The 26,087-nt window shown below is 47.4% G+C and overlaps 13 protein-coding genes across 13 annotated transcripts; 8 read left to right on the top strand and 5 right to left on the bottom strand.

Annotated features, from left to right (window-relative positions):
• Window positions 1-354: 354 nt before the first annotated feature.
• Window positions 355-2,127, bottom strand: N7455_010786 (uncharacterized protein; the record flags this gene model as incomplete). Its single annotated transcript, XM_040952971.2, has 3 exons — window positions 355-690; window positions 742-2,015; window positions 2,064-2,127. 3 exons carry the CDS (start codon window positions 2,125-2,127, stop codon window positions 355-357), a joined length of 1,674 nt encoding a protein of 557 aa, XP_040816654.2.
• A 306-nt stretch (window positions 2,128-2,433) lies between these two features.
• On the top strand, window positions 2,434-3,602 carry N7455_010785 (HotDog domain-containing protein; the record flags this gene model as incomplete). The annotated part of the gene is made up of 5 exons (XM_065606518.1): window positions 2,434-2,544; window positions 2,602-2,650; window positions 2,716-3,036; window positions 3,112-3,202; window positions 3,263-3,602. 5 exons carry the CDS (start codon window positions 2,434-2,436, stop codon window positions 3,600-3,602), a joined length of 912 nt encoding a protein of 303 aa, XP_065460481.1.
• Window positions 3,603-4,164: 562 nt separating this feature from the next.
• N7455_010784 (NAD-dependent succinate-semialdehyde dehydrogenase) lies at window positions 4,165-5,698 on the top strand (the record flags this gene model as incomplete). The annotated part of the gene is made up of 2 exons (XM_040953158.2): window positions 4,165-4,462; window positions 4,515-5,698. 2 exons carry the CDS (start codon window positions 4,165-4,167, stop codon window positions 5,696-5,698), a joined length of 1,482 nt encoding a protein of 493 aa, XP_040816389.2.
• A 653-nt stretch (window positions 5,699-6,351) lies between these two features.
• Window positions 6,352-8,697, top strand: N7455_010783 (fungal specific transcription factor domain-containing protein; the record flags this gene model as incomplete). The annotated part of the gene is made up of 6 exons (XM_040952989.2): window positions 6,352-6,989; window positions 7,057-7,256; window positions 7,310-7,442; window positions 7,502-7,726; window positions 7,782-7,946; window positions 7,998-8,697. The coding sequence occupies 6 exons, from the start codon at window positions 6,352-6,354 to the stop codon at window positions 8,695-8,697; spliced, it is 2,061 nt and encodes a 686-aa protein (XP_040816521.2).
• A 489-nt stretch (window positions 8,698-9,186) lies between these two features.
• N7455_010782 (acyclic terpene utilization AtuA family protein) lies at window positions 9,187-11,212 on the bottom strand (the record flags this gene model as incomplete). The annotated part of the gene is made up of 4 exons (XM_040953099.2): window positions 9,187-9,332; window positions 9,411-10,168; window positions 10,236-10,719; window positions 10,786-11,212. The coding sequence occupies 4 exons, from the start codon at window positions 11,210-11,212 to the stop codon at window positions 9,187-9,189; spliced, it is 1,815 nt and encodes a 604-aa protein (XP_040816639.2).
• A 743-nt stretch (window positions 11,213-11,955) lies between these two features.
• Window positions 11,956-13,053, top strand: N7455_010781 (alkene reductase; the record flags this gene model as incomplete). The annotated part of the gene is made up of 1 exon (XM_040953147.2): window positions 11,956-13,053. The coding sequence occupies one exon, from the start codon at window positions 11,956-11,958 to the stop codon at window positions 13,051-13,053; it is 1,098 nt and encodes a 365-aa protein (XP_040816637.1).
• A 181-nt stretch (window positions 13,054-13,234) lies between these two features.
• N7455_010780 (SDR family oxidoreductase) lies at window positions 13,235-14,309 on the bottom strand (the record flags this gene model as incomplete). Its single annotated transcript, XM_040952935.2, has 3 exons — window positions 13,235-13,653; window positions 13,731-13,912; window positions 13,999-14,309. The coding sequence occupies 3 exons, from the start codon at window positions 14,307-14,309 to the stop codon at window positions 13,235-13,237; spliced, it is 912 nt and encodes a 303-aa protein (XP_040816581.2).
• A 558-nt stretch (window positions 14,310-14,867) lies between these two features.
• N7455_010779 (N-acyl homoserine lactonase family protein) lies at window positions 14,868-15,959 on the top strand (the record flags this gene model as incomplete). Its single annotated transcript, XM_040952973.2, has 4 exons — window positions 14,868-14,980; window positions 15,049-15,196; window positions 15,272-15,525; window positions 15,602-15,959. The coding sequence occupies 4 exons, from the start codon at window positions 14,868-14,870 to the stop codon at window positions 15,957-15,959; spliced, it is 873 nt and encodes a 290-aa protein (XP_040816462.2).
• Window positions 15,960-16,286: 327 nt separating this feature from the next.
• N7455_010778 (EthD domain-containing protein) lies at window positions 16,287-16,869 on the bottom strand (the record flags this gene model as incomplete). The annotated part of the gene is made up of 2 exons (XM_040953059.2): window positions 16,287-16,559; window positions 16,657-16,869. The coding sequence occupies 2 exons, from the start codon at window positions 16,867-16,869 to the stop codon at window positions 16,287-16,289; spliced, it is 486 nt and encodes a 161-aa protein (XP_040816417.2).
• A 732-nt stretch (window positions 16,870-17,601) lies between these two features.
• Window positions 17,602-19,420, bottom strand: N7455_010777 (uncharacterized protein; the record flags this gene model as incomplete). The annotated part of the gene is made up of 7 exons (XM_040952888.2): window positions 17,602-17,964; window positions 18,022-18,295; window positions 18,354-18,725; window positions 18,787-18,886; window positions 18,946-19,232; window positions 19,286-19,292; window positions 19,372-19,420. The coding sequence occupies 7 exons, from the start codon at window positions 19,418-19,420 to the stop codon at window positions 17,602-17,604; spliced, it is 1,452 nt and encodes a 483-aa protein (XP_040816570.2).
• A 528-nt stretch (window positions 19,421-19,948) lies between these two features.
• Window positions 19,949-21,539, top strand: N7455_010776 (bZIP transcription factor; the record flags this gene model as incomplete). Its single annotated transcript, XM_040952947.2, has 4 exons — window positions 19,949-20,522; window positions 20,671-20,978; window positions 21,051-21,160; window positions 21,216-21,539. The coding sequence occupies 4 exons, from the start codon at window positions 19,949-19,951 to the stop codon at window positions 21,466-21,468; spliced, it is 1,245 nt and encodes a 414-aa protein (XP_040816513.1). The 3' UTR covers window positions 21,469-21,539.
• Window positions 21,540-21,985: 446 nt separating this feature from the next.
• On the top strand, window positions 21,986-23,431 carry N7455_010775 (zinc-dependent alcohol dehydrogenase; the record flags this gene model as incomplete). Its single annotated transcript, XM_065606517.1, has 7 exons — window positions 21,986-22,021; window positions 22,083-22,214; window positions 22,266-22,419; window positions 22,497-22,679; window positions 22,748-22,828; window positions 22,883-23,105; window positions 23,173-23,431. 7 exons carry the CDS (start codon window positions 21,986-21,988, stop codon window positions 23,429-23,431), a joined length of 1,068 nt encoding a protein of 355 aa, XP_065460480.1.
• Window positions 23,432-23,735: 304 nt separating this feature from the next.
• Window positions 23,736-25,792, top strand: N7455_010774 (LCCL domain-containing protein; the record flags this gene model as incomplete). The annotated part of the gene is made up of 2 exons (XM_040952930.2): window positions 23,736-24,235; window positions 24,301-25,792. The coding sequence occupies 2 exons, from the start codon at window positions 23,736-23,738 to the stop codon at window positions 25,790-25,792; spliced, it is 1,992 nt and encodes a 663-aa protein (XP_040816580.2).
• Window positions 25,793-26,087: the final 295 nt, after the last annotated feature.

Genomic DNA, 26,087 nt, shown 5'->3' with positions numbered 1-26,087 from the left:
GACGAGAACGATGCTGTGACACGAGAACTCAGCCAAAGTCGACAACCATGCCAGTCAACTGGCCAAGGCAACGTCACTATCAATACGGGGTACAGGAATGGGCTGATTCTACTCACTACGATCAGCATCTGTATACTCGGGGAGAGATCTCGCTCGGCGTTTGGCTTCGAGTTCTTGCTTCAGTTGGATGAAGCGCCTACATAGTCATACGCAACTAGTTAGACTGCAACAGGTTAATTGAACTTCTATAACCTGATGTGCTCCATCCTTGTCATATGAGGTTTGTTGCCATGATGGCCTTTGGCTGACTCAAATGCTTCAATTAGAAAACTATCTCATTTCCGTAGTAACAATTTACAGCTTAGAGGGTCGCTCGTGCTCCTCAAGCTGAACCAACTTGCGGCGCAGTATCTTCCCAGACAAGTTGCGAGGAATGAGGTCTGTGAACCTGACACCACCCCGCAGCTGTTTATGAGAGGCTAAATTATTGTGCACATGCCTTTTAACATCTTCCTCGTTTATCGTGTTCTTTCCAGGTTTTCGGACGACGAATGCTCGTGGGATCTCATTGCCGGCAATCTGAGGGTCTGGGATCCCTACAACACCGGCATCCAGAATTTGATCATGTTCGAGGAGAACCGCTTCAATCTCCGCTGGAGCTACCTGCAACCCTTTGAATTTTATCAACTCCTATGAGCGAGTTAGATAAGAACTTGGGACCAAGTACACTCAAGAACTAACCTTCTTTCGATCGACGATATAAAACTTGCCATCCTTGCGAATGCCGATATCCCCCGTACGGAACCATCCATCTGCAGTAAAGGCTTCTATTGTGGCTTTGTCGTTTCCCCAGTACCCGGCCGTGACGTTGGGGCCACGGACCAGAATTTCGCCCGGATGACCATCCGGGACAGGGCGTTCGCTTTCGTCAACAATCTTCAGACGCGTATTTGGTAACAGTTGACTGATACTGCCAGTGCTGTCCTCCCGATCCCAAGGGAGCCAAGTGACTGCCCCTGTGGTCTCAGTCAGTCCCCAAGCCTGACTTATCTTGCACTTGAGTTTAGATTCGGCCAACTTCTGCAGCTGTGGACCCATTGGGGCAGCACCTGACTGGGCATGCTCAAGGCTGTGGAACTCATCTGAGACAGAAGCACTTTTCGCAATACGCAAGTATACAGAAGGTACAGTGGAAATAAAAGTGGGCCGGTGTCTTTTAGCTGCACGAACAAAGTCGTCAAAAACGTACTTGGACATCCAAAACACCGTCCCACCCATCATTGTACCGTTAATAAAGTAGCCTTGCAGTCCAGAAATGTGGGCAGAAGGAAGGTGTGCAATGGTGCGGTACTGAAAGTCCGAGCGGCTCTGTCGCCCGGAGCGACTGAGGTAGGTCTCGATGGCTGTCTGAGTGATGATGGCCTCGGACACAAAGTTCTTGTGTGAGATTCGCACGCCTTTCGGCACACCTGTGGTACCGCTGGAGTAGAGTAGGGCGACCACACTATTCCTCAGAATGTCCTCCTCACTAATTCTCGCCCATTCAAGTTGCCTTGTCTCTTTGAGATAATTTCGGCTGCTATCAACGGACGGGTTCAATGCCCTGTCAGCACCCATAGAGCGAAGGATCAACACACGGTCCAGAGCGATGTTAGATATCCTCGCCGCCTCAATAGCTGTGGAAGCCGTGTCTTCAGTGGCAATAACGAGATTGCTTTTGCTACTCTGCAGCTGTCGGACGAGCTCTCTTACTGTTAACGCAGTGGAGGCAGCGGAGTATATACTCTCACTTGCAATAACGGCAAAGAAAATCGATGGAGACAGGATATGATTTGAGCAAACGGAAGTCACCACATTTTTGCCTGCACCTGAAATCCCCATCCCAAATTCATTCCTCAAAACAAAGGCCAATCGGCGGACGATGTCAGCGGTCTCAGCTTTGGTGATATGGTTTATCTCATTTCCCGCTTCTGCATGAATGACAGTTTCGCCCTTTGCCCAACAATACGGGGAGTCTGCATGAGTCAGATTTTGTGTTCCATTTAGATTCATTGGATATTTACCAAATACGAGACTAAGAATATCCAGACTGGGAATATCGGCGTCGATTTCAGGTAAATAATGCATGGTGTTGGTGAACGGGCAAGGTACCGAGATTGGGGGTGGCAATCACTGAATCACTACCACTGCCGGAAATATCTTTTAAATATACTGGCATAGTCAGTCAAGCCAACTCTTCGGGTGTTCAATTTTGCAACCCTTTGGCCATCGGATAGACCGAGGTCCAGCCACCAATTGTCTATTGGGTAATTTTGTCCAAAATGCCGTCCACGTTGGCGCGGATCTCGGCGCCTGGATATTTGCTTCGGCCTATAGAAAAGGACGCAGGAACCTAAGTCTGATATGATATTTCACCTCAATCAGTCCCCCACAATGTTTGCGGGGTACAAATTTGCCTCCCAGGAGGTGTCTTGGCTTCGCCGGGATGTGCTTCTTTTTGCCAACAGTATTGGCATCCCCGCTGCGGACCTCCATTTTCTCTACGTTCGTCAGTTAAATTCCTATATTCAAAGGGGCAAATCGGATGACACGTTTTAACAGGAACTACACCCCCGGTTTATGGTGTTTCCGACATACCCATTAATCTTGCGTAAGTACTATGTCGCAGATGAGCCGCCTGCCGAGCATGGTGATGCTAAAACTCTCGATTCACAGCATTCAAACTCACCGACCAAGAGGTGGTCGAGTTCTATGACCGCAATGCCACGAACACCATCCCCGGAGCCCCCGATTTGGACCTTCGTTACGCTGTCGATGGACAGCGCGAGCTAACAATCTACAAACCACTTCCGACGGCAAGCACAGGGTCCAAATTCGAGCTTCAAAACAAAGTTATTGGAATCTACGACAAAGGATTAGCCGGCAGTGCCTTTGATACAGAGCAAGCGATTGTCGATTCCGTGACTGGAGAAGTGTACAATACGACGCGAAGTGTTAGTTTCGTCCCGAAACAAGGAAATTGGGGCGGACCGAGAGGTAAGCAAATCGATCTAAGAACTAGAGAGTTTTGATATAGTTCAAATTTTGACTTGTGTATCACTGGCCTCACAGGCCCCAAAATGCCTCTCTATCCTGTCCCAAATCGAACACCAGATGCAAGATACGAAGTCCGGACCACGGATAACACAGTCTTTCTCTACCGGTAATGATATCAGTTTTCATCATTGTTTCTTGGTAGTGAGAATTACTAATGTTTATATAGTCTTAATGGTGACTACAATCCACTTCACGCCGTCCCAGGCCCAGGGCTGAAGATGGGACTCGGTGGCGTCATTATCCATGGTCTTTTCACGTATAGCTCTACATGCTATGGAGTTGTGAGTAAGATGTGTTGTGGCGATGCATCTCGACTCAAAAGCTTTGGGGCCAGATTTGCTTCTCCTGTTAAACCCGGTGACAAGTTGACCACGACCATGTGGTCGATGGGTATAACTGACGGACTGGAGGAACTCAGATTTATAACAAAAACCCAGGAATCAAGAATTGTTTTGAGTAATGGGAGGGCGCTTCTGCTTCCTAAAATCAGTTTGTCTAATCTATGATTGAGTTTAGATGTTCAAACCTCAGTTTACCCGAGCGTCCGCGGTTTTTCAATTTCATCCTCATCTTTATCCCAACGGTACGAATGTACCTCGGTAGATCTCGGATGTATTCTAGCACAGTAGTCTAAACGGGTAGCCGATATTCTGGCAATATCAATAAGAAATATAGGGGAAAGAAGGTCTGATCTATCGCACAGTGTATGAGGGTACCCTCAAAGAACACACGGTTGGCCACCCAAATATATACATCACCATTTCCCACCGAATTCTGCACATTGGTGCAAACTAACGTTGTTTGCTTTCTGTTTCTCTGCCTTTCAAAATTAAAGAAGAACCCGGCAACGTGCTTCGGAGATCTTTCCGACTAACCGCGGCCTATACCCTCGGCATCCTGGGATAGTAATCCCGGTTGCCAAATTTGGACAAACTAGAGTAAGCAGGCTATGATACTTAGGTATATTAGTAAACAACAACGGACAGTGGCTTTTTGCATTTCATTTGATCTTGCTCACATATATTCTGAACGCGCAAACCCAGTCTCCATACCATTTCAAGTCCCACCATGAATAATTCTCTTTATCAATTACCTGTTCAAATAGCAAACCCTGCGCTTTTTGACAGCCGCGGATTTATTGCAGGCAAGTGGAGATATGCAGCGTCAGATAAGACATTTCCTGTGACAGAGCCCTCCTCTGGTCAGATTCTGGCCCACTGCGCGGACTTTTCTCGGGAAGAGTTTGTGGAAGCCATCGAGGAAGCCGATCATGGATTTCGAAAATATTTCAATCAGACCACTGCCAAGCAAAGAAGCTCACTTCTGCGCAAATGGAACGACCTTATCTTGGAGAATCTTGACGATCGTTAGTGCAAAACAGTTTCTTCCAAATATTCTAGCTAATAACAACTGTATAGTCGCCAAGATACTCTCTCTGGAGAATGGCAAGACACTGTCAGAAGCAAAGGGCGAGGTGGCATATGCAGCATCTTTTGTTTTGTGGTTTGCTGAAGAAGCAGTTCGATCATATGGAGACGTCATCCCATCTTCTTACCAGAATACAACCGCATTGACTTTCAAAGAGCCAGTCGGTGTATGCGGTATAATCACACCTTGGAATTTCCCTGCGGCTATGATCACTCGAAAGATCGCACCTGCATTTGCGGCAGGCTGTTCGGTTGTCATCAAGCCGCCGAGTGAGACACCGTTTACCGCGATCGCATTGGTCAAGCTTGCTCTAGAATCAGGACTTCCGCCTGATATCGTGCATGTTGTACCAACCAAAGATCGCAATGCTTCCTTGGAGCTGGCCACGCACCCTAAGGTTAAAAAGATAAGCTTCACTGGCTCAACCCACGTTGGCAAAGTGCTTACCAAGCTTGCGGCTGGTACCATGAAGCGAGTCAGCATGGAGCTTGGTGGGAATGCGCCTTTTATCGTTTTCGATGATGCAGATATCGAAAAGGCCGTTGAAGGAGCCTTGATATGCAAGTTCCGCTCTTCTGGCCAGACGTGCGTTTGTGCAAATCGCCTTTACGTGCATCAAGATGTCTTGGAGGATTTTACTAAGCGATTGATCGCTCGAGTCCAATCATTCAAACTAGGGCGTGGCATCGATGAAGGCATTACCCACGGCCCTCTTGTCAATGCTGCCGCTGTGGAAAAGGTCAAAAATCATGTAGCGGATGCTATCAAAAAGGGAGGTCAACTCCGATACGGTGGTGCTGTGCCGGCTGATACTTCCGGGTACTTTTACCAGCCAACTATTATTACCAACGCCAATAAGGACATGCTCCTTGCGACCGATGAAACATTTGGTCCTCTCGCAGCCATTTTCGCTTTCTCCTCCGAGGAAGAAGTCATTGAAATGGCTAATGACACCGAATTTGGCCTGGCAGGTTACTTTTTCAGTGAAAATATCAATCGTGTTCTTCGCGTTGCACAGCGGTTGGAATGCGGCATGCTTGGTGTGAATACTGGCTTGATTAGCGCGGTCGAAACCCCCTTTGGAGGAGTCAAGGAGAGTGGAATTGGACGAGAGGGAAGTAAATATGGGCTTGGCGAATATCAAAACATCAAGGCTGTAACTATTAGGGGTTGATATCCTTAGTTTATATTAAGTTGGGTGAATGACAGTATTATTAGAAATCTCCAGATACTCTTCAGGGATCATTGTAAAGTACCTAGTACCTCTGGGGTAGATAAAATGATCAAAATTATGTTGAAATTGCCAAACCCTCTCATCATCATCCATTTCAACAACTACATGTACTCAGGTAGTAACCGTTAAATTGGGACGCGGGGAAGAATAAGCGGGGCCTTGAAGAAGCGGGGTTCCGGGGACTCTAGGGCTCCGGGCAGTTTATCGTGAGGTCAGCAAAAGGGGCCCGGGCATGGATCCCCCGACCTTCCCCACAACAATCTTCCGTCGGGAACGATAGTAAATCTGTCTTGTCAAGCGTCCTTTCCCCTTACAAGACAACCTAGTCTGGTGAATTAGACCCTCGCAACCTTCCCAAACATTGTTTTAGAGCCCAGAAAACGTGCACGAGTTTGTCCCACACCATGGTCGGAACATCACCTCTCGATGACTTCGGCTCCGAGACCCGATCAAGAGCAATAAAACATGTCACCCGCGCTTGCAGTAGTTGTCAAAAGCGCAAAACCAAATGTGACGGATTGAAGCCGCAGTGTTCTGTCTGCATGCTGTATAAACGGGACTGTGCCTATTCACAACAGATCGACAAGCGCAGAATGGCATCGAAAGGGAAGATTTCGACATTGGTAACCTATGTACAAGCTCTCGAGTCTTTGCTGCTGCGTCATAATATCGAATTTCCATCCGGCCGGCCGGGTAACTTCTTACCACCATTGCCTTCGCCTTCTCCTTCTGCCCTCGACCCTGAACTCGAACCGACCGAGACGGTGCAAGGGGTGACTGATGGTACGGCTCCTACAATCGAGAAATCCATATCCCCTGTGTCAAACGACAGCCCAGATGATACCCAAGATCATTTATCCATCTCCGCGGAATCATCATACCATATCAATCCCTTGGCCGACCGCATGGGGTCATTGCAGATTGCAGAAGATGGGCAGCTACGACTTTTTGGGCCAACTTCAAATCTTCACATATCACACGTCGGTCCCTTTCCACTTTTCAACTCAAATATTCGTTTAGTCCACTGGAATGAGGCTCTCATCCTTACGGCAGCTGGAGTCAATAGCCATGTTGACAAAGAGCTGGAAGATCATTTGACCAAGCTATATTTCACTTGGGAAAATCCGAATATTCCATTGGTCGATGAGAGGGCTTATTATGAAGGGAAAAATTGCTACCGAAACCTCAACCAACCGAACCATCGATATTCTGAGGTTTTGAATAATGCCATGTAAGTAGGCGCAACTACCCCGCGAACACCGCTACCATAAAGCTTCGCTGATACGAAGGAAACTTAGATGTGCTGTCGGGGCTACATTGACTTCTCGCTATTGCCCTGATCTACCAGAATCCCTTGTTGACTTCTTTGCGACAAGGTCCAAGGCCCTCCTAGAGGTTGAAATGGACTCTCCAACTCTGAGTACCGTCCAGTCTCTTGGTATCCTAAGTGGAGTAGAGGCACTTCTCACCAGAGATGCTCGTGGCTGGCTCTATAGTGGTATGTGTGATATGAAGAAGGCCTTTGCTGCTGCTGACTACCTTATCTTCTAGGGATGGCAATGCGGCTTGCCACAGACCTTGGCCTCCATATTGATGCTGCTCCTTTCGCTGAGCGTGGCCTGATAGATCTTGAAGAAGCTCGCCTCCGCAGCTCCACATTCTGGGGGACTTATGCCCATGAAAGGTCCGCTTGATTTTAATGTAACGAGAAAGGTTATAATATACATACTTACCTGATTGTAGAATGTGGAGCTTATACGTTGGGCGCCCCGAAGCCATTGACCACTTGGATATTACTGTACAACTCCCTTTCCCAAACAGCTCTCAGCCTGATATGAACCATGTTTGGCGCCCATACATTGACGAAAACCAACAAACCAACAATTGGGAATCTCCAGCATTACTCCATGAAGTGGCTCATGGGACGGTCACACTTTGCACTAAAATGGCCTCAATACGCAAAGTCCTGTAAGTCAAAGCCCACGCTAATTTTATCTTTCGCTTCGGCTAACCTGTTTCGTAGTTACAGTATCCCCCGAGGGACCAAGCCCGATATCAAGAAGCTTTACGCGTTTGCAGCCAAAGCGAGAGACGAGCTTGCCATGTGGGTGTCTGGATTATCGGAAAGCGTGTCTGTGGATATGACGGATCTTGGTCGCATTCACCTTCCCCACGTTCTGCAATTGCAGTATGTACTCGGTTGCTGGCTCTTTGGCACAATATACTAATTCCAAAATAGTATGCAGTTCCACGCCGTTCGAATTATTATCGATCAACCCTTCGCCTTCCAAGTACCTGGCCTAGGAGGATTGACCGAGGAAAACATAACCCACAGCCGGGAATGCTGCCATGATGCTGCTCTTTCCATTACCAAGCTTCTTCAAGCTATCCGTCGCCATTTCTCGCTCCGCCGAGTCAATATCCAGACCGTTCACCTTATATTCACAGCAATGCTGGTGCACACTCAAAGCGCTTTCCTATCCCCCGATTTCCAGATGCGTGACACAGCGCGAAGACAACTCGAAATCTGTTCGCAGGCTCTAGGCGAGATTGGCCAAGCTTATAAGAATGCACTCCGAGCCTTGGAAGTGATCACTTCTATTAAATCCGAACTTCTCCGCCACGAAAGAAGGGAATCCACTAGCGGTCTTAGTATTATCGGTCAGTCAAATTCCATAAGCTCGATGATCGCCCTGGGTCAGATCCAATCGGGATTGTTCGGTGTGCAACCGGGGGAATCACAATCTTGGGTGGATAATCTTACTAGCAACTCGTTGTTTAATCTTTGTGGGAGTATGCCAGACGCTGACTTGGACCGGTGCGCTTCTATGGCTGATCAAATTCCTCTTCCCGAACATTCTTCATGGGCACCATGTGTTGATCCCTCTGCTCCCTTGTGCCCTGGGGGAAATGGCCTGGCAGACTCTTCGATGCATTAATGCACTTGTTCGATGTGTATTTTCACTATTAAACCATCTTTGCCAAAATTGCGAGCTAGAAGATTGAACAATACAGACATTGGCAAACTTCAAAACCAGCGAGTCATCTCTCGCGAGGTTTACGTGTCGCTCGACCTGCAGTTCCGAGAGGTTGTCTCTCACAACCAACAACAGTTATACAGTTATCTCACCCTTCTCTCTGCGCTTCAGTCTGGTGGACTCTATCAAAGCAAGCAATCCCATAATAATTATTCCTGCTACGCGACAGTTGAAGACAAGTGTTATGAGAATATAAATGCAGCATACAAGAATATTATTTACCATACATATATCCAGATTCTAGTTGCACTTTACTGGCTGATTTATGGATGGTAAGCTGTTTCTGATCTTCGTTGTGAATATTTCTGAATGATCTCATATAAAAGTCGAATCATGACAAGTTGATCGAAACACACCAACAAATAATTTATCAACAATGATTTTTACATCTCAAATCCTTCCGCGGGCTAAGAACTTTTCGGGAATGTCAACATACTTACACCGAAGGTATTCCGCTACATTCTTGCCCAGGACATCGTAGGTGGAGCTTGATGCCACACCGCGATCCAAGTGATCCTTCAAGAGGAAATGGACAGCTACAAAGAGAAGAAATCAATTAGCATTCATTCAAGTAAGTATCGTCGATTTTCCAAATTTAAGAACGCGAGACTCACCCCAGATATTCGGTAGCTCAAAGCGGAAGATCTTGTTCCCCGTATTATCTTTGCCGAGCAACGCTCGAATTTTGTCGACTGTAAGAACAGTTCGCAGCCAATCCCATTCATCCGCATGGCGGACAAAGAAGCCTACATTGGCATCAGATCCTTTGTCACCAGATCGAGCGTGAACCACGTAGCCCAAGGGTGCGAGGGTGGTGGGGCCAAACACCCCCAGATCGAAAGGTGCCTTGGTTTCATATGATGATTGCTCATAAGTGAATGGGACAGTATCCGATGGAGGGGGGATTGTAATTTGTTTGTTGTTGAAGGGAACATGGGAAATGTGACGCATTCGATCTTGTGGGAAGATAGAAACGAAATACTCGTAGTAAGGCTTTGGAACGCCCTGGCGAGCATCCACGGCAAATGTTGCTCCTGGGTAGCTCTGCATAATTGTGTCTGTACAAGGTCGGAAGAACTTTTCCGTTGCGAGAGCACTTTCGTAGCATGATTGAGCAAAGATTCGCACATCGACTGTAGCTGCATCTTGGCTGGAAGGATCAGACGCGCAGGATCCACTCGTTCGGAAGACCAGAGTATGGTAGAGCGATTCGTCAAGGAGGTGACGGACCTGCTTCTCAAGAAGTGCGGCCTTCTCTTCGATGTCTAAGCCGCAAAGGAAATAGTGGACCTCAGCTTGGAAACCACCGAGTGCCGTAATGCCAATTTTTGTTGTCGGAGGCGGTTTGATACTCTTGACATTGGAGACATGACTACTGCGTGTCAGTTCATTCAAAAAGAAAAGGCGAAAGATTGAGGAGTATCTTAATAAGAACGTACACACGATTGATGCCCTCTTCCTTGATGACTATATCATCCAATATAGCCACAACATCAGGATTGTAGTAGAGAGGTCCTTGAATCTCATATAGAAGTTGAGCCTTGCAAGTATTCTCGGTAACCATGCCGTCTTTGCCCTTTTGGATCGTTACAACAAAGTCACCTCCCGCATTAATCTCCGCAACCGGGAAGCCAATGTCAATTCCAGGCCCAGGCAATGATTTGAAGCCGGAAAAGTTACCACCGGTAACATATGTAGAGCATTCGAGGAAATTCCCAGCCACGAAGGCATGGGCGAGCTGATCGAAATCCTGTCTGCTCCACTGGTAGTGGTAAGCCGCGCAGGCAATTGTAGGAGATGCATCTGTCACTCTTCCACAAAGAACAATGTCAGCTCCTTGGTTGAAGGCCTCAACAATGCCCCATGCCCCAAGGTAACATTGGGCGTAAATTGGATCGAACTCCCAGTCAGACAATTTTTGCCCTACAGCACATTAGTAACTGGGAGCACCATTTGCGCTATGTATATTGTTGATTTAGGGCCTCTTACCGGTTGTAAGGTTGGTAAACTCTTCACCCGCTTTGATGGCCTGCTTAAGGAGGTCGGAAACCTCATCGCCCTCAATCCACGCAACCTTAAGGTCGAGACTTTTGTCAAGTATAGTCTTAACCAGGATATCGTGGAGTTTCTTCGTGTCACTGGCCCCCGCATTCACAGCAACCTTAACCTTTCGTGAGGAGATACTAGCCAGTGCGGGTTCAATCGATTCCATGAACGAGGTTTCGAATTCCGATGACTGCTCATTCTGTTTCACTTTTGCTCCGCCTCGAGTTGTCATGTTATACTCCGACATCCAATCTCCCACAATGAAGTGTAGATCTTCTTCTTGGGCCAGCTCCGTTAGTCCATGGCGTCGGTCTGTCACCGATCCGGAGGCGGATGCAATACGAAGAGTATCGAGTTTTGTCACAGTCATGATTATTTCCAGTATAGACAATAATAGAATTGATTTAACGTTATGAAACATTCCATCGTATCTCACACAACCGCCTTCTTTAAGTACAACACCCTTGTGCTATCGGGTGTACCAATCTTTTGTCCAGATTGGACAATACCGAGGCCCAAAGAAAGTGGACACCTATTTCCGTATTTCTCGTCCCTGGTAGCATGATTCCGAATTGTAGGTAACTCGATAAATTGGCCTCATTGGCCTCATTCCAGATAATCAGCATCTTCGATAGATTGGGATAGTTTAGACTGGCAGCCTGGTATTGCATCATCACCACAAGAGCTCAATTAACTCTACCTTCTTCCTGTGTCTCTTTTAATGTGGGGCTAAGAGTCTGACTCGACATCCATGACCGATGAGACACCCAATCTTGGAAGACCCATTCCCCGATCCACTTATCTTTTGGTGGCTGTCCAATAGGAACCCACCATATCATACTAATGCACATGAGGGCTGGTTAGAGTTTGAAAGTGGATCCTGTCCAGGAAATCCAAAAGGGCCTCGGATTACGACAGGCATTCAAGTACTCATACAAAATCAGATCATGCAAATCATGGCAATTGTGGAGACATTGCAGAGCTTGATTTATAATACCATCTGGTGGAAGGTTTTGGAATTTAAGCAAAATTTATATTAACTTCATCCCAAACATAGACTATACCGAAATATAGACACATAACGATTCACATTTACCTCTACAATCTCATTCTATGGCTTCTCTCACGTCACCACTTCGCGTTGGCAATCTTGACCTCAAACATCGAGTTGTCTTAGCTCCGTTGACACGAAATCGTGCCGACGACGAACATGTGCCCCTTGACCTTATGCGCGAGTATTATGCACAACGAGCATCCGTCCCGGGTACCCTGTTGATCTCCGAAGGCACGTTCATTTCGGCACGAGCAGGTGGTATGGCAAATGTTCCAGGAATTTGGAACGACGCACAAATCAAACAATGGAAGACCATCACCGACGCAGTCCATGGGCGCGGCAGTTACATTTACTGTCAATTATGGGCACTTGGTCGCGCTGCAAACCCAGACATTCTCAGCAGGACCAACGACCATGTTATCTCTAGCGGGAACATTCCTATCACAGAATCAAGCCCTATTCCAAAGCCCCTTGATGAAGAAGAGATATTTGATTGGATCCACGACTATGCCCGTGCCGCGAAGAACGCGATCGCTGCTGGGTTTGATGGTGTCGAGATCCACGGGGCAAATGGATACCTTGCCGACCAGTTTTTGCAGAACACCGCGAACAACCGGACCGACCGTTGGGGCGGGAGCGTGGAGAATCGATCTCGGTTTGGCCTGGAAGTGGCTAAGGCTGTGTCTGAAGCGGTTGGTGTTGAAAAGACCGGATATCGTGTTAGCCCCTGGAGCACATTCCAAGGCATGCGCATGGAGAATTTCCAAGAACAATTTACCAACCTCATTCAGGGTCTTGGTAAATTGAAGTTGGCGTACCTGCACTTCGTCGAGCCACGCATATCCGGCGGCCAAACAGTGGATGATCCAGTGGAGCAGGACGACCAGTTCATGTTTGACGCATTTGGAAATTCAGGCGCGATCATCCTGGCGGGCGGCTTCACAGCAGAGTCGGCGACTGAAAACCTTCGACTTCATCCCAACCGAAAGATTGCTTTCGCTTTTGGACGTCATTTCCTGGCGAATCCGGATCTACCCTTCCGGATTGCTAATGAAATCCCGTTCAATGAGTACAACAGAGCGACCTTTTACACACCGAAATCACCCGTCGGCTACGTGGACTACCCCTTCAGTCCGCAGTTCGTGGCTAAGGCGTAGTCATTACGTCCACATTTTTAGTGTAAACGGATCAGTTGGCCTTTAACTCGATGTTTCCCTCCATTCTTTCTCTCGTTTCTATACTGGTAATGTCAAATAATCCTTAAAACCAACCATACAACTATTTTTGTCGTCTCTGATTCCTCTAGGCGGTACAAATAATCCCGGTAGATTGCTTAAACTATTCATATTTTTCAACTTCTCCTCTACTAGGATAGTCCGTACTTGTCCCGAACTGCTCTTGCTTCTTTAGATCGTCTAGCATTTGCTGGCATTCATCACGAACAATCGCCACAGCATCTGATCCGAGCACAATACGCAAAGGTAGTTCTCGCTGACCGGCGAAATGTCCTCTGCGATACACGAGATCCATGATTCGCTCTACCGCTTGTATCGGGTCTCCAGGCTGTTTCCCATTTGTTTGCTCCAATCTGCTTTGGAAAGCATCGACAGCGGCATCATAGTCCCGGATTGAATTGACCCCTCGTCCTGACTGTCTCCGTTGGGCGGAAAGAATATCGGTTCTGAATTGACCTAGGACCGCCAGGTGCAAATTCACTCCAAGTGGGGCTACCTCTTTATGCAGACTCTCAACGAATCCTATATCAGGGATTAGTTTTAGATGCCCCTCCCGCTTTACCATCCCATGAGGGATGGAAGATTTACAAAGCGCATACCTTCAAGTGCAAATTTGGAAGCACTATAAGGTCCACCAATGGCAACACCTTTCCAGGCAGCTATGCTACTCATGAATATGATTGTTCCCGATTGACGCGATCGCATGTGCGGTAACACGGCGCGTGTCAAATTGAGAGGACCAAAAACATTAGTGTTGAATTGATCAAGGATTTGGGGTTTGCTGTTGATAAAACACAAAGGGAAAAGTCAACTTCAAGTCCCCCGAATCACAATGCCACGCTAAAGGGAATAAAAGGAACCTCGCACCTTAGTTCTTCCAACACACCGGAAAGAACGTATCCTGCATTATTCACAAGGACATCGATCTGACCAAACATAGCGATGGCCTTCGAGACCTTGTCGTTCAAAACATGTTGAGAGTCTGTGATATCAAGCTCCAACAGTTCGACATCGTCACAGTGAGCGAAATTTGACAAGGTACTGATATCCCGCGCGGTTGCAATTACGCGATCACCCCACGCCAATATAGCGGAAACAAATATCTTGCCGAAGCCTGAACTGCAACCAGTGATAAGCCAAACGCGTGGGGATCTTCGCGACTTGGAATCAACCATCATTGTTGTTGGGAGAAAACTTTGCACTAAGACGGGACAGAGGGAAAGGAAATAATATATCTCCGCAATCGTTTGCCACATTAATGGAAATCCCGATCACCTGTATTTATTTACACTCTAACTTCAAATACCCGCAAATAAAGATTATTTTAAATGATTGATGCTTTTCAAAATAAGAAATTACCCCTCCCGTCGATTTTTTCGAGGTCCTTCATCGCATTTTTCTTGCCTACTATTGGTGTCGTTAGAAGCTATAGGCTGTTATCACATACATTGTTGGGTTAATTCCGCTGTCCGTCCTATATAACTCAGTATTCAGCGCTGTGTAGGGGCGGACGATACGGAGTACAGGGTGCCTAGGTAGGTAGGTTGCGTCTTTGCAGTATCTACTCTGTACCGATCTCATTCGTCACGATCGGTGGGTCCGGGATTTGTCCATTAAAATGCCAATGGACCGAGGCAGTGAATATGGAATCCGATTCCCTTTTATATTTGTAAATACTAGGACAGCGAAAAATAAACATGATTGAGCATTATTTTTGATTCAATCTAACCCGTATCATGGCTGCCCCAATGCATCAGATCATCCCAGCAGTTATCCCTGCGTTTGCCTGCCCCGGGGGCACCAAGATGCATATACTGAACCTGGGAACATTGACTGTTGATGAAGGCTGGTACGTGGGACTTGTTATTGAAAGCAGCATGGGTTCTAGAAATTTAACATATCTTGTCTCTAATATAGGCTTCTGAATGGCGCCAACGGAGGCTCAGCGAGCAATCCAAATCCTATCCACAAACGAAGAGATCTGATGCTGATTGCTGGACTGATATATCATCCTGAGATGGGGCTTATTCTTTTCGAATGTGGGAGCACGGAAGACATTGACGCGGTTAGTACTTCCCCGCTGACTTCGTCGCTCGCGCTCTTCTTTTCGGACTTCAACTGATTGACGAAAAACCCACAGCAATGGAGTAGTGAGGCCACTGATTTATTCTCCCGTACATGTTATACCCAGAGTCATCATCTACCTGAGGCAATTAAAGCTGCTGGTTACGATATAAAGGATGTCCAGGCAGTCATTATGGGTCATCTGCACCTGGACCATGCGGGTGGACTGGAACATTTCCGAAACACGAGCGTCCCTATATACGTTCACGAAGAAGAATTCAAACATGCCTGTTGGGCAGCTGGAACAAACTCCGATGGTGGTCTTTACCTGTGAGTGCTCATTCCTGGTCAAACCCTTTGCCATATCAATCTAGCATCTGACATCTAAAACTCCGGTATCCATTAGGGCTGAATACTTGAAGCTTGATGGTACTCTGAATTGGCAAACATTCAATGAGTCCCAATTGGACTTGTGCACGGGATTAACTCTCTATCATTGTCCTGGTCACACTCCAGGGCTATGCATTATGCAGATCAATCTTGCGAAAGATGGTACATTCATCTGGACGACAGATCAATATCACGTTCGGGAGAACTTTGAGGATAACTGGGCACATGGTTGGCTTTTGCGAGACTATCGAAGTTGGGTTGATAGTGGGAAATTCATTCGGCGCCTGCAACGAGTGTTCTCTGCAACACTCATCTTTGGCCATGACTACGCTGTTGCAGAAGAGCTTATTGGTCGTAAGGCTTACCATGAATAGTCAACATAAAGGACGTTGTTCAATGCGTATGAACTGATTCTGATCAATTTCATATATATCGCTTCCTGCGTTAAGAGAGCCTCGGGGCTCAGGCTACTACCCAGGTGTTGTAGACGTTTCCAGAGATAGTTTCCTCACATAGTCATCCATATCACTAGTTAGTTTACTACTGTGTCGTCACTATATCAACAGTCTAGGAAACACTTATTCAAACACTAGAATCCCGTTAAGAACAAAGGATCATGTATTGCATAAATAGAGAGACTTGCGAGAACAACTTTAATATTCAACTGCATTATTTACAATCGGAATTCCCAGATTATACCATCACTGAGTAGCTTTCGTTGGCAACCCACTCGTGCCACCAATGGCTTGAGCAGCATCGCCAACCACTAGATTTTCATAGCCGATCATATAGGTCATTGGCAGGGCCATGAACCGACTGCAATCATCGCTTAGCGCGGCCGAATATTCGGGGCTTTGACAAAATCCCAACCAGCCATCCCAGTTTCGTACCCATAGTTGGGCACATGCGTCGTAATCGATGACATTTTCACCTATTCCTGTCATCCGTGCCTTCATCTCGGGGGTTTGGTGATGCTGTTGAGTGTGTTAACTGGTGCACTAGAACTCGACCTAGCTATCTGCTTCGGGCAAGAGTTTCTTTCTAGTATGTACGCGGAAGATAGATTCATACCTGGGCATATCGGAGAATATTATGCTGGAAGGCCTTAGTAGCAACGGCCAAATCCGCATGAACAGTCTGCCAATGTTTGAAGAAAACCTCGTGTGAAATTCCTTCTTTCTTGCGGAAAAAGACTGAAACCTTGATCGCTGGTTGGAAATTTGGCTCGGCCTCGTAACTCAGCTCCGAATGAGTGAATTGGTGATCCTCAGACAGAGGATTCATGGCGTGTTACTTGACTTGGTGTGTGTCGTTAGAAATTTGTGAAAGACGAACATAACCAACTCTTATACTAAGCCAAAGACGAGTACGCAGAGGTATGCTTATTTGGACCTCCGTTGGTCCGCCAATTTGGGGCTATAAGATTTAGGTCGAGTCAAATTCCAACGTAGAGGGGCAGCTACGAATGACTCGGCGGCTATGACTCAGATTATCTGTTTGAGACTGAGGGGGTGTAGGTAGCCTTTCATGCAACATGTCAGATGTGGATAGTTATTGTCTACGTCATCGGACCTTTTCGACCTTCTAACCCATCACCTTAATTTGAACGCGTGCAAGTTAGAAAGTCTGCTATGTATCGAAAGCTTAGCGGTACTAGTCTCGGTTCAACTCATGACTCCTATGAAGCGTACGTATTAAATGATACATGCTATGCGACAACTTCGTTTTGCACAACTACCGTGGATTTGAGTTACAACTTCTCTCTCTTTATTTTATGTGATATGTTGCGGCAGTAATTCAAGTTAAAGGAAGCGACATAGACTGGGTCATAACTATGTAGGCAACTAGTTAAGTTACATGTGAACTGACACGGATCTGGTTTGACGGTTTGGAGTTGACAAGATGTGTCGGTCTATTTTTCTTTCTCTTCTATTGGTCAACTGGAGACATTCCAAGGTACTTCCTCCATTTGATCTTTCATCAGCAACACATGTCACCACCAGGCCTTTTATCCACTCAATATGTGAGGTTAATCAAAACCGTCTTCGGCTCAGTATAGGCATGCAAAGCATGTACCCCAAGCTCGCGACCAATTCCGCTCTCTTTTGTACCACCAAATGGACAGGAGAAGTGAATGGTACTGATGCAATTTACACCAACCACTCCTGAATCGAAGAGCTCACTCAATCGAAGACCTCGGTTGATATCCTGCGTGAACACACCCGCCATCAGACCATACTGAGAGGCATTTGAAAGAAAAATCACTTCCTCTTCGGTTTTGAATCGGTTGATAACGACAACCGGTCCAAAGATCTCGTCTCTGGCGATGGACGAATCCTTTCCAGTGTCGAGGAAAATAGCGGGATCGATATAGAATCCCTAGGTGCAATATGTCAAAAACAGGGATTCTGCTTCAGGTATGGGGGTTCGGCAAACCTTCGCGCCCAGGGCCTCCCCTCCCTGTAAGAGCTTTCCATCATTGTTTTCTCTGGCAGTTTTGATAATCCTCAAAATCCTTTCATACTGCGCCTGGTCTACGACTGGCCCAATCTCAGAACTCGAACTCTCGGGATCTCCCATTACCTTGCGCTTTGCAGCAACGGCTTTACGATAAGCCGCCAGGAACTTATCATATATACTGTCCTGGACGTATACTCTAGACGCAGCGAAGCAAATTTGGCCCGAGTTGTTGATCAATCCGTTGACACACCTTCCAAGGTTCTTCATTAGATAATGAATTTTGATAATATCGACCTGGGTGTACTTACCATTGAACTGCATTTTCGAGGTTTGCATCATCAAAGACCACTGCCGGACTTTTGCCCCCAAGCTCAAGAGTCACCCTCTTCAAGTTACTCCTTGCAGCAAGGACTTGGACACTTTTGCCTGTTGGCACACTTCCAGTGAAACTCACTTTCGCAATTCTCATATGACTGGCGAGTATCGCACCTGTACTGCCGTCTCCTGTCAAGACCTGGAACACACCAGGAGGAAAGCCAGCCTCTATCGCAAGCTTCCCGAGTGCGGCAGCAGCCAATGGGGTCTTTTCGCTTGGCTTGAGGATGAAAACATTCCCAGTCGCCAATGCAGGCGCGGCTTTGAGACCTATAGATGCCAGTGGACCATTCCAGGGAATGATACTGTTCAGTGTTAAGCCTATTCCTTGACATTTTCAGGGCCGAAAGACTGAAAGGTTCATACCCTGCAACCACCCCGAGGGGTTCATTTCGAACGACTTTGAAGAAGCCGTCAGTCGCTGGAAAGCTCTGACCAGCGAACTTGCCAATCCACCCTGCATAATCTGATTTACTTGTCAATATAACATTTATCATGGCACAAATGAAAAGCTTAAGGACGCACATCTGAAACATCCTATCGCAGTGTCAATCTCTGATTTGCCAAATGGTTTATATGGTGCACCCAAGGTGACACGGGTGAGCGACGCGAGATATTCTTGATTGCTCTCGATCAGGTCCGCAAATTTAAGCAACACCTTCTGCCGAGTGAAGTCATCCATGTGACGCCACTCGGAGCCGGGTGCGAATGCCTGCTGAGCGGCTTCAATGGCTCGATTGACATCGGCCTCTCCAGCGATAGGTATCTGGTCGCTCACAAGGCTTCCATCGGCGGGGTTATAGACGGATATTCTATCGGAGAATTAGAAGTCATAGCAGATAAGCTAGGCACAAAATGGACGTACCTTTTCTCTGTATTCAAGCAATCCACATACTAAGCGCGCTAAAAGTCAACATAGTTCAAATCACCGGACTCTTTATGGTATAAAACTTGCCTGATTGTTGATGAACAATTGGGTAAGGTGCGAATCAAGCTGCATTTTTGTAAAAGTTTCTAGTACAATATTTTGCATTTATGTTGGGCCCAACGGTTACATATTATATATGTATAGCTTTCATTGCCTTATTCCCCACCCCCGGGGCCCGGGTTTTAATTTTCATGACTATCTACATGTAAGTATCTAAGCGTTGGCGACCTCAGGATGCCTTGGTTCTTATTGGGATGATCTATTACCCAACTAGGCAACTACCGGGGACTGAGTCATGCAGGGCATGTCATGCAGATTCTACTAATCAAGTACCCACTGCTGAGACCACCTCTATGCACCTCGTTAGTGCCAAATTATCTCTCCGACGAGACACGGTGATAAATTAGCCCGACTAATTACAAACTCAAGAGTTGGATTTGCCACTTGAGCGACCGTTTGGCTGGAATTCCGCCAAGCAACCAACCCCCCGCACTAACCCAAGAAGATTTCCAATGACTCTGAGTTACCTACAGGCAGGTCCACCTTTAGTTGACACACTTCATCCAATACACATCCAGCCTCCAAGCTAGTTGCCGCCCAATGTCGGACTCTGAGGCACCGGCCCCTGCACGCGCGACGGGCAAACGTAATGTTACCAGCCTCACCGCGTCGCAAATACAACACAAACGTGATCTTGATCGAAAGGCACAACGCGCCCTACGCCAGCGCACAAAACTTCGAATTCAAGAACTAGAAAATGATATAGCCCGCTTCAGGGCTTCATTTTCGGAACGGGAGCAGACAATGATCGACGAGATTCAACTGTTGCGAGACCAGAATCAAAAACTCAAATGCTCCCTAGAAAATATCCGAAAGTATGCTCTTGGCGAGCTTTCGGGTCTGGGCGAAACGAGCCCCCCACAAGATACATTTGATGGGGAAATAGCCGACAAGGAAATTGAGCAATTTACGACTCATTCTTTACAGCCGGGCGACACCCCAGGGACGCGCTCTATCCCTGCCGATCAACCGCTCCAGCCTGACCATGATGTATATTTTTCAGTTAATCAACCGATGAGCCCGAATAATTCCAATCTCACGCACGGCCACGAACCAGATCGGCCAACGCTACCCCCCATATCAGGTGCGTTTGCGGGTCTCATTGCAGAAAGTGGTATGTGACAGATCCCCTTGCCGATCGAACGGAGGCTTAAATTACAAGATCATCCTTTTGACTTACGAGGCAGATACACATCCCCACCGACCGTCAAGGTCCAATCAACTTACACCGTTTCATAACCCACGGATGACTGACAATCCAGTGTCTCCCTCCGTTAGTCCGGGGTCAGTGGCTTGGGTACTGCCGAAACACACGTGTGCAACATGTCCGTTAGATCAAATCCTACTAGACTTCATTGCCTCGCGGCAATCTATGCTAGCCCGAGGCATATCCCCGGCTACCGTCCTGGGTCCTGAACAACTGTGTCCTCGAGATCTTCTAGAGCCAAGGACAGTCGACTCGACTTCTCATGCAATAAGCCGGGTGATGGCAGATGTACTTACTACATTTCCACACGTGAATCTTCCAGAAAAGCTGGCCTTTATGTACCTCATGCACCTAACAACACGGGTAAGACACCCCCCCCCCCCCCCCACACTTCACCCCGCGTACCCACCCACTCAGCTAAATCCGTGTATACAGTGGCAAGTATCACCGAACGACGGTAGCTATGCCCGCATGCCCGTGTGGCTCCGGCCAACTGTAACGCAAATAACCGTTCCGCATGCTGCATGGATTGATAACATCCCTTGGTGGGCTCGAATATGCTTTTGGTCACTTGTTTCGATTTCACTAATGCATTGACAGGCCTCGAGTACGAGATATCCTTATTCAAAAGCCCGATCGATACCCATTCGCAGTTTTTTCAGAGTTATACTCCGAACATGTCAGCATCAATTGGCCATATGACCCTGAAGACATCGTTGTGGATACGGGTAACGGTCCCTCTTTAAACACTATATTTGAAAAACACATTCAGCGTTTGAGTAATTGGGTTGCTCCTCGTCAGTTTCGGGAGTATTTTTCGGAGTGGACACCCGACGTCTATGTTGATGAGTAGATTAGAAGAGGCACGCGAATTCATTGACAGCTAGCCCACATTACTTCTTAGGGGGAAGACCAATAATGTACAAGAATCTTGTAATAGGCGGCCGCTTATGCGGTCCTGTCATGTCCTTTTAGATGCATGTGGAAGGTCGTAAAAAAGGAATACTTTGTGCTAGAGACTTTCCTATGTATAACCTCCGATGATTATTTTTTAATTGGTAGGATGATTTCTTTCGACAGGTCCGTCTTGACACTTTGTCATGCGATTCGAGTCAGATTCACTTGGCTAAGGAAGCGAAACGAAATATACTGCCAGTACATGACTCGAGTTATGCAAGACCTATTACTGCGCGAAGTATGCACTGCTTGATTGACCTAGTTAATTTCGCCTGTTGTTACGCATGCGGGGGAACGTCCTCGCACCCCGTGGGGAATGGAATGTCGAATATATAAATACTTGAAAGTTGCAATCTGTCCAATTTGTCTGCTTGTGCTATTCATCTTTATCAAAGTACTAAAACCTATCCAGGATGTCGGGCAAAATGAGAGCCGCGCAGTACAATACTGTATGTTGTTGTATCATCACCCAGAGGCTTCGGGTCCTTATAGAATACCGATGAATGAAAGCCGAAAGCTGATGAAGACGCTGTACAACAGACACTGAACAAGGTTGAGATCAATGAGATCCCAATTCCTGAGCCCGGCGAGAATGATATTCTGATTAAGAATGCTTGCGCATCGCTATGTCATTCCGATTTGGTATGTCTTGATGGTTTCGCATGCTACCCACACGCTGACTGTATTTTCTAGATGCTTTTCTGGGGACATACGGCGGAGAAGCCCCCAATGGAGAAAGTTACCATCGGACATGAGAATACTGGCACCGTCGCCGCTATCGGAAAAAATGTTACAGGATTCAAGGTCGGAGACCCGGTGGGGTGTCTCGGGTGCAGCTACGCCTGTTGTATGTCTTCATCTAGCCGATTTTGGCATACAGACCTACATGATAGGCACAGAATGAAGCTTACGTTTACTTAATAGATAAGTGCGAAGGATGCCGCGTTCATAATTTGCACTGCGTGGAAGGAACTGGCAGACTGCACGGCTTTACAACACATGGACACTTTGCGGAATACTCCCTATCGGACTACAGGAATTCAATGGTTCTCCCAGCGGGGATGGACCTTGCTACTACAGCACCTTTGTTCTGTGCGGGAATAACAGGTTAGCAAATTCACACCTTCCCTTCTTGTTATCTTTATAGCAACTGACCGAGTCACTCAATTTGGTAGCATACCACTCCGTGAAAAAATGCGGACTCCAAGAAGGAGACTGGATCGCTATCATTGGATGCGGAGGATTGGGCCACCTGGGTAAAATCAAACTTACATCCCCTGTGTGAACTGAAGCTAACGAATGTTGCAAAGCGATCCAATATGCCAAGGCATTGAAATTGCGAGTCATCGGAATTGATATTTCCGATTCACAATTGGAATCGGCGAAATCTCTTGGCGCAGACTTGACCTTCAACTCGGCCTCAACCCCGGGCTATGAAAAAGAGATATTGAGCCAGACCGGTGGGGGTGTGCATGCTGCTGTGGTTCTGAGTGCCTCCAATGCTGCGTACCAGGGTGCACCCAGCGTGCTAAGGTTAGAAGCTTCAACATTCAAATTGGCATATGACCATTCCCTGGTATATTACTAACCTATTCCTCAGGGTAAATGGTATTCTCATGGTTATCGGTATCCCTAAGGAGAACCTGTCAATCAATGCTCTCGACATCCTCCTAGGAAAGTATCGCATTATGGGTGCGAGCAGTGGTACACCACAACAGATGCGGGAGCCCATCGAATTTAGCTATGAGCATGGCATCAAAGCGCATATGACTACCTTCAACGACATTGGGGACATTCAAAAGATCATTGACTTGCTAGAGAGCGGTAAGACCGCTGGTCGATTTGGTATAGTTTTCTAGTCTTCGCAATATATATCGAAAATGAAAAAGAACTCGGTGTAGCAGGACCTCGATATTGCCTCAATAGTATCATTGATATTCACGTATTCTGTTAATACTTTTGGAGAACTGGTCCGGGGTCAGATCCATGAGGTCCACGCTGGATTTGATATCCTCGGGCCACCTGGGCAACTATCCGGATGACTAAAAGCCAAGAAATTCCAGGATCAACGACCTCAGGTCCAGGGATTGAAAATGAGGAATTCCATCACCTTCCTTCCTCCTAAGAGCTCCAGAGCTCAGGTAAATAACCTTGTATATAAAAATGCAGCCGCGACCGGAGTCTTCCGGGGCAAGTGCGCGATCACCCTCACCGGATAAGTCATCGACCTCCGAGTATCCCTTGCAGGAGATCGGGTCGCAGTACAAGGATGAAGCCCGCGACAGCGATGAGCTAAGTTTGGACTTGGAAATAGGCGATGTGCCTCTCCTTCCCTCGGAAGGCCACGACATGGAGGCTCAATCGGACAAATTCGAGCGCGATCCGCCATTTTCTTGTACGCCCACGGGATTATGTGCATGGCTCCGCGGCCCGACCCCGGCGCATGTCTACCATATTAATCCTTGGTTCTCACATTTACAGGCTGCGCCGGCGCGTCTGATTGATCAAAAATTTCCGCGCAGAAGTTCAAAGATCGCGCTCCTTTTTGGTGGTTTAATCTTTTGGATTGTCGTGTTCTTCGCATCCTTGAAAGCTTCTGTCGCAGGCCAAGAGGTTCCGGGGTATGGGCAGCCCGTCAAGCTGTCGTGTCACCACCGTTTATGGTGTGTTTCTATTTTTATCCCTAAGCTGATCATCTAACCTTGTGAACCTAACCATATCTTTTCAGGAGCAATGCTACGAATTGCGGACTGAATGGTGATCTTTGTCGCCCATTCGAGGACCAATCCTTCGCGTTCCGTTGCCCATCTGGCTGTGCCGCGGCGATTCTCCTCGAGCCGTATGTTGTTGGCGATCAGGAGCTCAATTACCGACCGTTAGTCGTCGGAGGTAAGCCACTCGAGATGGATGGTCATCTCAGCGGCATATACCGCGGCGACTCGTCAATTTGCGCGTCGGCACTGCATGCAGGTCTAATTGATGACGCGAGGGGCGGATGTGGCATCCTGCACCGCACCGGCGAGCAGAAAAACTTCCCTTTTATCATGCAGCACGGAATTGAAAGTATCGAGTTTCTCTCGAGCTTCCCGAGTTCATTCCGACTCGGCAATGAAGCGTCATCCCCAGACTCGAACGAGACAAAATCAATCAAGTGCTCTGATGCGCGCTGGTCACTCTTCGCCTTCACATTGATCTGGACCACCATCTTATCATTAGTCGTGACATCGGCACCAGCATTCTATTCCATGATATATTTCATTGTCTGGTTCCAAGTCGCCATGGCGTCCGACCCACCCTCTATGGGGAGCTATTATGATCTTGTGTCAATCGCGCTCGGTCGATTCCTGCCTGGTGCATTTGTGGGATTCGCGCTGTATTACTTCTGCGTCCGGCACACGCTTAAAAATTTAGATGCACACTGGGACAAGACAGTCCTGTGGCTGGGCGGCTGCTGGGTTGGCGCCCTGAACACAGACACATTCGATCGCATTCCAATCTCCCGCCTTACGCCCCACGATATCCAGCAGCAACCGGGTGCTCTCACGGCTCTCATCATTGTAGTCGGGTCTTTGGTCGTAATCGCCTTTGGTCAAGCACATTGTTTCCGTCGCGAGGGCCGCTTCTTCCCTACGATAAGCATATACGGCGTCCTTGTTGCAGTTGTTCTCCTTCTTGTCGCCGTTCCGCACATGAACCTACGCATCCACCACTATATTCTCTCTCTTCTCTTCCTACCTGGAACAACTATGCAAACTCGACCCAGTCTCCTATACTCAGGTATCCTTATTGGTCTTTTTATAAACGGCATCGCCCGCTGGGGCTTCGATTCGATCCTCCAAACTCCAGGCGCTCTCCTTGATGGTGCCAAACTCGGTACCGTTCCACCAAAGATCTACCCTCCTTCCTTGACGGATGTGAACAACCTCGTTTTCTCGTTCCCGGACCTTGAGCCCCATGCCGACGGCCTCAGTGTCTTAGTCAATGACGTCGAGCGCTTCCAAGTCTTCCGACCTAAGGATGGCCAGCCTTTGCCGGATTTCACTTGGTCTCGTACCTATCCCAACGAGTTAGAGTATTTCCGCTTTGGACTTGTTCATACTAATTTTTTGGGCGGTCTTTGGTATGAAGACTTTTCTCCACCTGCCGTTTGGGAAGCTGATGGTAATTTTGTTTTCCCTGATCCTGAGATCTCCGAGGATCCTGAATCCGAATCCGAATAGACAACTGTGGTATCTGTACATACTGTCATTCTTCTGTTGGAATTAGAGATAAATATTTTTGATAGATTTGCGACGCATGGGCTCTAGGCTCTGGGGTGTTTGGTACTAGTTATCTTTCCTCTGGGGGTTAGTCCCTCATACAGTAAGTTCTAAAGTTCTTTCCTGCTGGCAACCGTGTGGGACGAGGACGTAGGCACCTGTCAGACTGCATTACCACATTACCCCGAGGTTGCCCATGTGAAATTCCATGAGTTGTTGGTTGAAATAAACATGCGCCGGATTGCGGTTCGTGCCA

This window comes from Penicillium solitum (genome assembly GCF_028829755.1).
Source record: "Penicillium solitum strain IBT 25940 chromosome Unknown utg000008l_segment0_segment0, whole genome shotgun sequence".
NCBI classification, from domain to species: Eukaryota; Fungi; Ascomycota; class Eurotiomycetes; order Eurotiales; family Aspergillaceae; genus Penicillium; species Penicillium solitum.
The sequence above is the reverse complement of the archived record's forward strand: the minus strand, read 5'-3'. Positions and strand labels throughout refer to the sequence as shown.